A 15,226-nucleotide genomic window follows, 5' to 3' on the forward strand; every position below is an offset into this window, starting at 1 on the left:
AGGCTGGCTAGAGCTGCTAATCGCGGCTGACTAGCGCTACTAACTGAGGCTGGCTAGAGCTGCTAATTGGAGCTGAGTTGCGCTGCTAACTATTAATTGTGCTGGAAATCTAAGCTTACTGTAAATAAATGAAAGCGCTCTAGTTACCTAAATAAACAGTTTTCAGGAGTGAAATCTGTGTAGATCAACATCCAGCACTTGTTATATATATATATATATATATATATATATATATATATATATATATATATATATATATATATATATATATATATATATATATAATTTTTTTCCCACCATTAGAAGGGAAACATGGCGACACCCTTGCTCACTTAAATGTAGAGATTCAACATATTTTGTCTTAATGCATGATCTGAAAAATATAGTATGTTATGGTTAACACTGAGAAAGTTTAAGTTCAATGCAAGACATTAGACTGGGAGGCTGTGTGCCAACCCTTTGGAACTTACATTTTACACTACTCCAGTCTACTATTTTTTTAAATACTATATAAGTGTGGCAGTATGCAGTTTGGGACATGACCAGAGTTCCCTGATGTTTCCTGATGTTTCATTGTGCTTTATGACAAGTATAAACCCGAAAACCCAAACCCTCCTGGCATGTTAGCAATATTTTTTTCTGGTTGAACCAAAATTAGTTAAAGATAAAGGAGTGTACACTGTGTTCCAAATTATTATGCAAAAACTATTTTTTCACATTTTCTATTAACTATTAGAGTACAATGTTTTTTTAACAAACTACCAATGATACCAGTTTATTTAAAAAAATAATAAAACACTCAAAATGCATGATCCAAATTATTATGCACAGCAGAATTGTCTACCTTTTCATTTTTATAAAGAAAAACAAAATGGTAATTTGTGATATTATAAGCATTAGCAGGTTATTACAAACGAAAATCAAACAGTTTTCCAGTCAAAACTTTATTCTAGGTGATATTACATACCTACACACACTGACAGAACTACAGCTACACAACTACACACACTGAAAAAACTACAGCTACACACCTACACACACTGACAGAACTACAGCTACACACTGACAGAACTACAGCTACACACTGACAGAACTACAGCTACACACCTACACACACTGACAGAACTACAGCTACACACCTACACACACTGAAAGAACTACAGCTACACACCTACACACACTGACAGAACTACAGCTACACACCTACACACACTGACAGAACTACAGCTACACACCTACACACACTGAAAGAACTACAGCTACACACCTACACACACTGACAGAACTACAGCTACACACCTACACACACTGACAAAACTACAGCTACACACCTACACACACTGACAGAACTACAGCTACACACCAACACACACTGACAGAACTACAGCTACACACCTACACACAATGACAGAACTACAGCTACACACCTATACACACTGACAGAACTACAGCTACACACCTACACACACTGACAGAACTACAGCTACACACCTACACACACTGACAGAACTACAGCTACACACCTACACACACTGACAGAACTACAGCTATACACACTGACAGAACTACACCTACACACACTGACAAAACTACAGCTACACACCTACACACACTGACAGAACTACAGCTACACACCTACACACACTGACAAAACTACAGCTAGACACCTACACACACTGACAGAACTACAGCTACACACCAACACACACTGACAGAACTACAGCTACACACCTACACACACACTGACAAAACTACAGGTACACAACTACACACACTGACAAAACTACAGTTACACACTGCCAGAACTACAGCTACACACACTGACAGAACTACAGCTACACACCTACACACACTGACAAAACTACAGCTACACACCTACACACACTTTCAGAACTACAGCTAAACACCTACACACACTGACAAAACTACAGCTACACACCAACACACACTGACAGAACTATAGCTACAACCTACACACTGACAAAACTACAGCTACACACCTACACACACTGACAAAACTACAGCTACACACCTACACACACTGTCAGAACTACAGCTACACACCCACACACACTGACAGAACTACAGCTGCACACCTACACACACTGACAAACCTACAGCTACAGAACTACACACACTGACAAAACTACAGCTACACACACTGACAGAACTACAGCTACACACCAACACAGACTGACAGAACTACAGCTACAACCTACACACACTGACAGAACTACAGCTACACACACTGACAGAACTACAGCTACACACCTACACACACTGACAGAACTACAGCTTCACACACTGACAGAACTACAGCTACACACCAACAAAGACTGAAAGAACTACAGCTACAACCTACACACACTGACAGAACTACAGCTACACACCTACACACACTGACAGAACTACAGCTATACACACTGACAAAACTACAGCTACACACCTACACACACTGACAGAACTACAGCTACACACCTACACACACTGACAGAACTACAGCTTCACACCTACACACACTGACAGAACTACAGCTACACAACTACACACACTGACAGAACTACAGCTACACACCTACACACTGACAGAACTACAGCTACACAACTACACACACTGACAGAACTACACCTACACACACTGACAAAACTACAGCTACACACCTACACACACTGACAAAACTACAGCTACACAAACTGACAGAACTACAGCTACACACCTACACACACACTGACAGAACTACAGCTACATAACTACACACACTGCCAGAACTACAGCTACACACCTACACACACACTGACAGAACTACAGCTACACACACTGCCAGAACTACAGCTACACACCTACACACACTGACAGAGCTACAGCTACACACCTACACACACACTGACAGAACTACAGCTACAGAACTACACACACTGACAGAACTACAGCTACACACCTACACACACTGCCAGAACTACAGCTACACACCTACACACACTGACAGAACTACAGCTACACACCTACACACACTGACAGAACTACAGCTACAGAACTACACACACTGACAGAACTACAGCTACACACCTACACACACTGACAGAACTACAGCTACACACCTACACACACTGACAGAACTACAGCTATACACACTGACAGAACTACACCTACACACACTGACAAAACTACAGCTACACACCTACACACAGTCAGAACTACAGCTACACACCTACACACACTGACAGAACTACAGCTACACACCTACACACACTGACAAAACTACAGCTAGACACCTACACACACTGACAGAACTACAGCTACACACCAACACACACTGACAGAACTACAGCTACACACCTACACACACACTGACAAAACTACAGGTACACACCTACACACACTGACAAAACTACAGCTACACACCTACACACACTGACAAAACTACAGCTACACACTGCCAGAACTACAGCTACACACACTGACAGAACTACAGCTACACACCTACACACACTGACAAAACTACAGCTACACACCTACACACACTTTCAGAACTACAGCTAAACACCTACACACACTGACAAAACTACAGCTACACACCAACACACACTGACAGAACTATAGCTACAACCTACACACTGACAAAACTACAGCTACACACCTACACACACTGACAAAACTACAGCTACACACCTACACACACTGTCAGAACTACAGCTACACACCCACACACACTGACAGAACTACAGCTGCACACCTACACACACTGACAAACCTACAGCTACAGAACTACACACACTGACAAAACTACAGCTACACACACTGACAGAACTACAGCTACACACCAACACAGACTGACAGAACTACAGCTACAACCTACACACACTGACAGAACTACAGCTACACACACTGACAGAACTACAGCTACACACCTACACACACTGACAGAACTACAGCTTCACACACTGACAGAACTACAGCTACACACCAACAAAGACTGAAAGAACTACAGCTACAACCTACACACACTGACAGAACTACAGCTACACACCTACACACACTGACAGAACTACAGCTACAACCTACACACACTGACAAAACTACAGCTACACACCTACACACACTGACAAAACTACAGCTACACACCAACATACACTGACAGAACTACAGCTACAGAACTACACACACTGACAGAACTACACCTACACACACTGACAAAACTACAGCTACACACCTACACACACTGACAGAACTACAACTACACACCTACACACACTGACAGAACTACAGCTATACACACTGACAAAACTACAGCTACACACCTACTAGGGGTGTCACGATTCTCTAAATCCTCGATTCGATTTCATTTTCGATTTGAGGGTCACGATTCGATTCGATTCTCGATTTTCTTGTTTTTTTTTTCTTGTTATTATTTTATGCCTCATAAAATTTAAATAATATATTTATTATTATTATTATAAATATTATAAATATTATTATTATTATTTATTAAGATATATATGGTAATGCCATCTAGTGACTTTTTTTGGTAGCAACAGTGTGCACTATTAAAACAAGCAGTTTATCAGAGCTGTGTGTGGATGGCTGGTGAAACTGCTCACTTACATGAAGCTGCAGTTCTTCATCCAACCACTAGCAGCAGCAGCACAAGCCCCGCTCTCTTCACTCAGTCACTACTTCAGTACAGCCCAGCCACGGGCTACAGAGCTCAGCCAGTCCGTTTTTACTGTTTCTGTAAACAAATAAAGGTTTTAACCCCACTAACCGGATAATACAGCTCACTACAGTTCATCTTTCAGCCCAAGCAGCTAACAGCAGCAGGTTAGAACAGCCGACACGGAGTCACTGCTCGGATTACATTATAAACAGGTCAGTTAGCGCGCTGCTAACCTCAGGATGTTTATAACTACGGAGTTTAGTGGACACACCACGGCCGCAAGGTTAGACTGTTGAAGGCTACTGAAGACTATTAAAGGCTATTAGAGGTTATTGAAAGCATTATTGGGGGGCAGAAATCAGTACAGGCTGGTTAGATAAGTGATGTGGTGAAACTGTGACTAGCGCTGTCACAGTGATGTTTATTAACGTCATTAAAACAGATTTTGTCAGGTATTGTCTTATAAATATTTACACATAACTTATATCTCTCCTGAAAAGCTTTTATTTTAGTCAGAAACACGCTTGTGTTTACTTTATCTGAGAGAAAGATGTTTTTTTTAATTCAATGGAAAGCTACGGAAACTCAGAGCTGCCAAGCCCTAATATATATTTGGCTCAGTATCATGTAATTACGTGAAAAGTTTTATGTTATAACGTGAAATTTACCATGTTATAATGTGATACTTATCACGTTATTTCATGATATGGAATTATCATGTTATTTCATTATGTGGTATTTTCACGTTATAACAAGAAATTATCGCGTTATTTCGTGATATGAAATTATCACGTTATTCCGAGATAAGGAACTATCATGTTATTTCATGATATGCAACTTTCACGTTATTCTGAGATATGCAACTATCACGTTATTCTGAGATAAGAAATTATCACGTTATTCTGAGATATGCAACTATCACGTTATTTAATGTTAAACATTTATCATGTTATTTCATGATATTAGGCCATTCAGCACTTCAACACTTACCAGGTTCAGTGAAGGAACATGGCTCGTCTGCATGACTTAATTCAGTTCTATTTCAAGCTTGGTTTAAGGCATGGTGGAATTCTACAGTTGTTGAGCACTGTAGCTGGAGGCGACGTGAAGTGAAATGGAAGCGCGCTGGCTTGGCCATGTATCAAAGTAAAACCATATTGATGTTTTCACGTTATAACGTTAAAATATCATGAAACAACTTGATAAATGTTTATCACAAAATAACATGATCATTTCATAATTCGAAATAACATGATAATTTCTTATCACGAAATAACATGATAATTTCACGATATAACGTAAAAATACCATATCATGAAATAACATAATAGTTTTGTATCACGAAATAACGTGATAGATATCACGTTATAACGTAATAAATATCACGTTATAATATGAAACCTTTTACGTTATTACATGTTACTGAGTCAAATTATATTTCTATGGCTGGCAGCTCTACGTTGCCGTAGAAAGCAACAGGTGTAGTCAATTATAAGTTTAAGATTTTTAATCCACCTCACTGTGATCTATAGTCAGTGTTCTCAAGTCACACTGACACACGCATTTCAGCGAGTTCACACGCTCTCACCTGCGCGCACCCACCCCTCCGTTAGATACAGATACAAAACCTGCGCGCCCCTCCCCCGTTGGACAGATAAAAAACAGTGATCACACTCCCGCAGACACTCAAAACTTGAGAGCCCTGTCTATATTTCTATAAATCCGTTTTCAGTTTCTCCTCCGTGGTTGAAAGTGTTGGTGCCGCGCCATTTGCGTAGCGCGCTGCGCTATTTGCGTAGCGCGCGCGGGAGGGATCGTCGATCCTCTTTTTGACTTCGAAACTCAAGACCATGACCTCATTTCGATTCGATTTCGATAAAATATCGAGATCGTGACACCCCTAACACCTACACACACTGACAGAACTACAGCTATACACACTGACAAAACTACAGCTACACACCTACACACACTGACAGAACTACAGCTACACAACTACACACACTGACAGAACTACAGCTACACACCTACACACACTGACAGAACTACAGCTTCACACCTACACACACTGACAGAACTACAGCTACACAACTACACACACTGACAGAACTACAGCTACACACCTACACACTGACAGAACTACAGCTACACAACTACACACACTGACAGAACTACACCTACACACACTGACAAAACTACAGCTACACACCTACACACACTGACAAAACTACAGCTACACAAACTGACAGAACTACAGCTACACACCTACACACACACTGACAGAACTACAGCTACATAACTACACACACTGCCAGAACTACAGCTACACACCTACACACACACTGACAGAACTACAGCTACACACACTGCCAGAACTACAGCTACACACCTACACACACTGACAGAGCTACAGCTACACACCTACACACACACTGACAGAACTACAGCTACAGAACTACACACACTGACAGAACTTCAGCTACACACCTACACACACTGCCAGAACTACAGCTACACACCTACACACACTGACAGAACTACAGCTACACACCTACACACACTGACAGAACTACACACACTGACAGAACTACAGCTACACACCTACACACACACTGACAGAACTACAGCTACAGAACTACACACACTGACAGAACTACACACACTGACAGAACTACAGCTACACACCTACACACACTGACAGAACTACACACACTGACAGAACTACAGCTACACACCTACACACACTGACAGAACTACAGCTACACACCTACACACACTGACAGAACTACAGCTTCACACCTACACACACTGACAGAACTACAGCTACACACCTACACACACTGACAAAACTACAGCTACACACCTACACACACTGACAAAACTACAGCTACACACCAACACACACTGACAAAACTACAGCTACACACCTACACACACTGACAGAACTACACACACTGACAGAACTACAGCTACACACCTACACACACTGACAGAACTACAGCTACACAACTACACACACTGACAGAACTACACCTACACACACTGACAAAACTACAGCTACACACCTACACACACTGACAAAACTACAGCTACACACACTGACAGAACTACAGCTACACACCTACACACACACTGACAGAACTACAGCTACAGAACTACACACACTGAGAGAACTACACACACTGACAGAACTACAGCTACACACCTACACACACTGACAGAACTACACACACTGACAGAACTACAGCTACACACCTACACACACTGACAGAACTACAGCTACACACCTACACACACTGACAGAACTACAGCTTCACACCTACACACACTGACAGAACTACAGCTAAACACACTGACAGAACTACACCTACACACACTGACAAAACTACAGCTACACACCTACACACACTGACAAAACTACAGCTAAACACACTGACAGAACTACACCTACACACACTGACAAAACTACAGCTACACACCTACACACACTGACAAAACTACAGCTACACACACTGACAGAACTACAGCTACACACCTACACACACACTGACAGAACTACAGCTACAGAACTACACACACTGACAGAACTACAACTACACACCTACACACACTGGCAGAACTACAGCTACACAACTACACAAACTGACAGAACTACAGCTACACACCTACACACACTGACAGAACTACAGCTTCACACCTACACACACTGACAGAACTACAGCTACACACCTACACACACTGACAGAACTACAGCTACACAACTACACACACTGACAGAACTACAGCTACACACCTACACACTGACAGAACTACAGCTACACAACTACACACACTGACAGAACTACACCTACACACACTGACAAAACTACAGCTACACACCTACACACACTGACAAAACTACAGCTACACAAACTGACAGAACTACAGCTACACACCTACACACACACTGACAGAACTACAGCTACATAACTACACACACTGCCAGAACTACAGCTACACACCTACACACACACTGACAGAACTACAGCTACACACCTACACACACTGCCAGAACTACAGCTACACACCTACACACACTGACAGAGCTACAGCTACACACCTAAACACACTGACAGAACTACAGCTACACACCTACACACACTGACAGAACTACACACACTGACAGAACTACAGCTACACACCTACACACACTGCCAGAACTACAGCTACACACCTACACACACTGACAGAACTACAGCTACACACCTACACACACTGACAGAACTACACACACTGACAGAACTACAGCTACACACCTACACACACTGCCAGAACTACAGCTACACACCTACACACACTGACAGAACTACACCTACACACACTGACAGAACTACACACACTGACAGAACTACAGCTACACACCTACACACACACTGACAGAACTATAGCTACAGAACTACACACACTGCCAGAACTACAGCTACAATTTCAAAACAAATTGAATGTGGAAGAACTTTACTTGTCAGTGAAAGTGGCACTAAGTTTAACATTCAATTGATGTAGATTACTAATGGACTGAAAATAAAACATTTAATTTTTGACATAGGTTTTGATACCATTGGCAGGACCAAAAGTGTCTTCTGATATGACACTTGTGATTTTAATGTACTACGTTACTAAAATGAATAGATGATAAGATAATATGGTATGACCTTTTTGTTATTAAGTATTGATCTGACTCATTTGCTTATACTGAATTTCTTCTTTTATAACAAGTGACTCTAAAATGTTTTCATTTGTTTTCTTGACAGACACCTTGAAAAGCATGGCACTAACAGTAGACACTGAATTTGTACTTGATCTCACTGATTCATCAACTCCAGTGTTTAAAGATACTCAAGCAAAGTTTAAGAAGATGGTAAGTATTTAATGTCAAAATTATATAGAAAGCTAAGAGTTTTATCTTTGTCTTAATATGCTTTTTCTATTTTCATCATATTGGACCTCTGCATTTCAGATTGACGCAAGCTTCCAAAATGTGAAAGGCTTCATAAGTAACTCAGCAGAGGTGACTAAATTCAGGTAGTATTACTCATCCTTTCTATGTTAACTTTAAGTATATGTTTGGATATTTATAATTATTTTTAAGGTTGACAGTTTTATACATTTTCTTTAGTCATGAAAAATGAAAATTACAAACGTAGCATATATAAGTGGCATACAACCAGTTGGGCACCCCTGGTCAAAATATGAATGTGAAGCCCTTGGCTAAAAACATCAGCTTTTACTTACATTGGGTAGTTCATTGTGGATTTTGATGTGTTTAGTGTCATTATTCTGCTGTAGAAGCCATCCTTTCTTTACTCTTCCTTCTACCAGATGACAAGACGTCTGGCTCATTGGTAACACTACCATTGTAATGTCTTCCTGGCCACTTGCGTTAGCATATAAAGTTTATTCTCTAAATTCACCAGTGCTTTATGTGGTCAAAGAGTTCTAATATAACTTCATAAATACAAATGACTTCTATATGCATCAGACATATTTAGAGAAATTTTCTTCTAATGTCTCTTTACCGAGATGATATTTGTATATGTGGGACTGCATAACAGAATAGTGCACCACAGCTCCACTATACCATTTCTAAGTTGCATTAAAAAGTGAAAAAAATGGATGCTGGAAAATTCTATTCTCCTAGAGGAGCACATGTGTGCTGTTTACTGGGCCAAGGCTTGGGAAGTTTTCCTAACAATGAGTATTTGAGACCTCAAAGATTCAGATTTTGCTTGGTGCTTGCTCCAATCTGTATTTCACACAAGGTTATACAAAACAGAAACCAAGCACTTCTCTTACATAAAATTAATGTTCCATATTTAATGACCTATATGAGTTCTACCTACTCAACTAATTACAGGTTTGACCGAAATGTACATACATTTCTGCATGCCACTATTTACTATTTTTCAGTTTGCACGATTTGATCATACATTTAGTATGCATTAAAAGGTGTTTTTTTCGTCTTTTGAACAGACGTGGCAGTGTGATTGCAGATTTCACTATTAAAACCACAGGTGAAACAATTGATTTTACAGAAGCTAATAAACAACTCACAACGAATTTCCAAACTAATGGATTTACTGTAAAGGGTGTCATTCAAAGTGGTAGGTGCATATTTTTTTTTTGTTTGTATAATATATATTGTGTTTTTTCCCCATGTTATTTAAATAGCAACAGTGTTTGTAAATATATTTTGCATGGTGGTGAAGTGTTTTCAGGTAAATTCTGGTGTATTGATATCTTAGCATTGGAAAACACAGGTGCCCACTGACTGAAACTTGTGTGCATTCGGGCCCCTAGTCTTTTTCCGTAATTAAGTTTTAGTTGAACAAATGGGTTAAATTTGTAAAACACTAAATGAAAATTTATTCATTAACATAGACAATAATAGTAGACAAAACTAGCAAGCAAAGGCAAAAGAAAAGGGTCGTATAGTCTGTACCTGCCGTTGGCATTCTTTGTAAAAGTTGATTTTCATAAAAATGAACATGATTCTTTAGAGAAGAGACTTTAAGAGAAATGGGGAGGTACATTTCTAAGCATTAACTACAGTTGCAAGAACAAAGTATGTGAACCCTTTGGAATTACTTGGATTTCTGCATAAATTGGGCATTAAATGTATTATGATCTTAATCTAAGTCACAATAATAGACAAACATAGTCTGTTTAAACTAATGACTCACAAATTTCCTGTAGTTGCAGATCAGACCTGCACAACAGTCAGGATGAATTTTGGACCATTCCTCTTCACAAAACTGTTTCAGTTCAGCAATATTCTTGGGATATGTACAGCTGTATAACTGTATAAGATGTGTTACGGTAATTAGGATTTATTTATAATAAGGATTTATTTAGTTCATTTTATAATTATTCAAGTATGATTTAATGGGGAATGCTTTACAAAAGTAGCATGGGAATGAAGACTATTAGACATTCTATCAAAATAATAAGATAAAAGCTATGGGAATATCAGGTACTCAATTATTTTCAATAAAATAAATAATAATTATGACATAATTAAATAATAAAACATATTCTGAAGTTTGCATGAAAAAGATGTTCTGCTACTAGAGAGCATGGTATTATTAAGGCCCATAGTAAAAGACATAAAAATAAGGAAATAAACATTACAGGTGTAAGGGGAGCTTCTATCCAATAATGATTAAGCTCTCTCATCATCATGCAGTTCACATGCAGCAACTGCAACCTGCAGATTATTATTATTATTATAAGATTATTATACAGCATCATTGTCACATGCTGATGGCGCAGACGCAATTTGCCCAGAACTACCTATAAAAAGCAGCTTCTTACACCCTTAACGGAAAATATATTCATATTTGTAAATACTGTATTGAAACAGTAAATTAATACAGACATTCAAAGTGGGACTCCAATTGAGAAACCCTCAGATCAAGATAAAATTATGAATTTGGGGTAATATCCCACTACACCAGGCAACAGGTACAGGGGTGTAAAAAAGTATTTGCCCCCTACAGATTTCTTATATTTTTGCTTTTTTTCATACTGACAGTTTTCAAACTTAAATATCAAACTTAAATATCAGACTAGAATAACCTGAGTAAATATAAAAAAACACTTTTTTAAATGATCATTTTATTTAGTAAAGGAAAAAACTATCCAAACCAATCTAGCCGTGTGGAAAAAGTATTTTCCCCCTAAACCTAATAACTTGGCTGTGCCACCCTTGCCGGCAACAATTGCAATCAAGCTTTACCGATAATCAAGCTTTACCAGCAATGAGTGTTTCACATCTCTGTGGAGGAATTTTGGCCCACTCTTCTTTACAGAATCATTATAAATCAGCCACATCGGGGTTTTTAAGCATAAACCAACTGTTTAAGATCATACCACAGCATTTCAATTAGACTTTGACTAGGCTACTCCAATACATTAATTTCTTTTTTTCATTGTCCTGCTGCAAAACCCAAGTACGCCTGAGCTTTTTTTTTTTTTTTTGCCATGCAACTCTGCCATGGAGATGATTTTTGTCCAGTCTCTTTATTATTATTGAATCATTAACAATAACCTTAACTGAGGCAACTGAGACCTGCAGTTCTTTAAATGTTGTTCGGGGTTCTATTGTAACCTCCTGGATGAGTAGTCCATGCCCTTTTGCAATAATTTTGGTTGGCGGTCACTACTGGGAAGATTCACCCGTGCTCCATGTTTTCTGCATTTGTGAATAATAGCTCTTACTTTGGTTCGCTGGAGTCCCACAGTTTTAGAAATGATTTTGAAATCTTTTCCACTTTGATATTAAACTTTGATATTCAAGTTTTATAATCAAAAAATTTTAAGTTAAAATGCAAAAGAAATCTATAAGTAGGCAAACAGTTTTGCACACAACTGTTTATTATTTATGTGTAAACAAAAGTAGCAATTCACTGGGTAAAATACAATTATGCATTTACTTTTTAAAATGTGAGCTGTTTATTTTGCTCATACATGTTTCATACATTTCTGCATGTACACTCTGTATGAATGGGCTGTATTCATGTTTTTGTTTTCTTGTATAATTTCACTTCTGCTTGCATGGCTTAGAACTTAGAACCAAAATGTCCAAAAAATGTATGCTTTGACTATTTGCAGAAATGTAATGCACATGAAATTTTATTTCAGATGAGGTTGTACTATACAATCAGCCCATATATCCATTGCAAACAGCGGAACTGACCTGTGGAATTGTAGCGTCAATAACATGGACCAAGAATGGGATTCCTCTTTCAAATCAAAATAATAAATATGAAATCAGTGGAAAAAAACTCACTCTGTTAAATGCAGGATCTTCGGACAGTGGTAGGTCGATATTAACGTGTTTCTACTGTGTAATACTCATGTGTTGAAAAAGAATTTGCATATATTTTTCACCCTTGTTGGTCTCCTTCTTGCCTCAGAGTCTAATGACAATATTTCCTCAAACCACCTGCTTCTGTAACACTCTTTCGCCAGTCATTGGCAGTTCTCTCACTCATCATTACACAGAATACAAATTTGTATCACCTGTGACTCTGTATATTTGATCTATAAGAAACTTAAAAGATGTATGATTTGTGTCAGTGTCATACTACTGATCAACTACCCTATAAGTGTTAAATACTTAATAAAAAAAAAAAGAACGTTTGTGTCCAAGCTGATGGATTGAACACCCTCCACTATGTTGAAGTTTACATGGACATAAATAGCACTGTCATTTGATGTTATTTCAGTTAGTTTTTATACTATTATACCATAATTATTACTTTTATGATTTCTGTCACCACTATTGCGATTACATACACCAGAATATATAACTATATTGATGTACAGCAATATTTTATCAATAATTTATCCAGATTCCCCCCATTGTGATCCTTGGTTCCTTCCCAAGTTTCTTCCTCCAGCTCTGTGAAAGTGTTCCTTGGCACTGTCGCTCCGGGGGGTTTTATGTTCTATATTTTGTTTGACTTTTTGTCCTACCACCAGATTTATGTTAAGTTTTTATGTGATCAATGTTGTAAAAAGCACTAGAAAAAATGGGATTTAATTTAAAACAGCATTGACTTGGGATTGATAGTGATAGTTACTTGCAACCTAGTGATTTTCCCACCTTTGGTAACTACAGTAGTTATATAAAAGTAGGAAGTAAAGACCTATTTCGTCCATATTTTAGTCTTCACTGACACTTCCAATCTACAGCACAAGTCAAAGCTATTATGCAAGGCAGTGCTTTTGGTAAATTTGATAAGTGTCATTGGTGGAATGTGGAAATTCTGAGGTCGAACTTCACACTGTTCACACACTGTAACTCTAATATAACTGTAATATACTTTATGTATATTTGCCAAAGTAAGATTTTTAATTATAGCCTATATATCATATTTAATATGTTTATTTACTTTCACAGGTAGATATGCATGCAGTGGGTCTGTTGATGGAATAACCTATGAGAACTGGCAGCAAATTCAAATTAAGCCAATTCCAAATATCCAAGCAACCAACACCATGACATTAAAATGTGACGGCGTGCCAGTCACACTGCAGTGCTGTGAAGATAATGGTCTTGAACTGGAATGGTCTCCAGACAGCCCCTCGTCTTGTAAAATAAAAGGTAAAATACACAAATACCTTTTTATATTTTATTTAGGTGGTCATGATCAAAGGTCTGCCATTAAAAATAGCGTAAAGAACTTTCCAAAAGAATAAAACTTTGCAGACAGTTTGATTTCTGATGTTGCCACAACCAACTAGGGCTTGTGGCACAAAGAAATTGTCCACTAACCACTTACAGAACACAAAACAAGCATGTCGGATGATTACTGCAAATAATTATAGGCTTTTTATAAGGAAAACAGAATACTCTGAAAAAACTAGAGTTTTTACTTCGTAATAAGGATCTCTTAACAAAGTTTTTTTTTTAAATATATTTTTTTAAAGAATCTACAGTTGTAAGAAAAAGTATGTGAAACCTTTGTGATTACTTGTATTTCTGCATAAATTGGTCATTAAATGTGTTCTGATCTTCAGAATAGTCAC

General features: G+C 38.4%; 1 protein-coding gene and 1 long non-coding RNA gene across 14 annotated transcripts in view; one reads left to right on the plus strand and one right to left on the minus strand.

The window, feature by feature from the left end:
- The window catches only part of adgrf6 (adhesion G protein-coupled receptor F6), a 69,777-nt gene that overhangs the window by 47,160 nt on the left and 7,391 nt on the right, over window positions 1–15,226 (plus strand). For all 11 annotated transcript variants that reach the window (XM_049480851.1, XM_049480852.1, XM_049480848.1 and 8 more), the window contains 5 exons: window positions 9,445–9,551; window positions 9,651–9,715; window positions 10,664–10,794; window positions 13,334–13,510; window positions 14,598–14,801. In XM_049480851.1, the coding sequence (XP_049336808.1) occupies window positions 9,445–9,551; window positions 9,651–9,715; window positions 10,664–10,794; window positions 13,334–13,510; window positions 14,598–14,801 (684 nt within the window). The remainder of the gene's footprint in view (window positions 1–9,444; window positions 9,552–9,650; window positions 9,716–10,663; window positions 10,795–13,333; window positions 13,511–14,597; window positions 14,802–15,226) is intronic.
- LOC125802534 (uncharacterized) lies at window positions 1,208–8,471 on the minus strand. Of its 3 annotated transcripts, XR_007439668.1 has the most exons (4): window positions 8,384–8,471; window positions 7,942–7,973; window positions 4,123–4,210; window positions 1,208–1,459 (listed from the first exon to the last, which is right to left on the minus strand). It is a non-coding gene; the product is annotated as an uncharacterized LOC125802534 (long non-coding RNA). The 3 variants fall into 3 exon arrangements; XR_007439670.1 differs by lacking the exons at window positions 7,942–7,973; window positions 8,384–8,471 and adding an exon at window positions 7,486–7,548; XR_007439669.1 differs by lacking the exons at window positions 7,942–7,973; window positions 8,384–8,471 and adding an exon at window positions 6,682–6,751.

Source organism: Astyanax mexicanus, chromosome 1 (assembly GCF_023375975.1).
Source record: "Astyanax mexicanus isolate ESR-SI-001 chromosome 1, AstMex3_surface, whole genome shotgun sequence".
NCBI lineage: Eukaryota > Metazoa > Chordata > Actinopteri > Characiformes > Acestrorhamphidae > Astyanax > Astyanax mexicanus.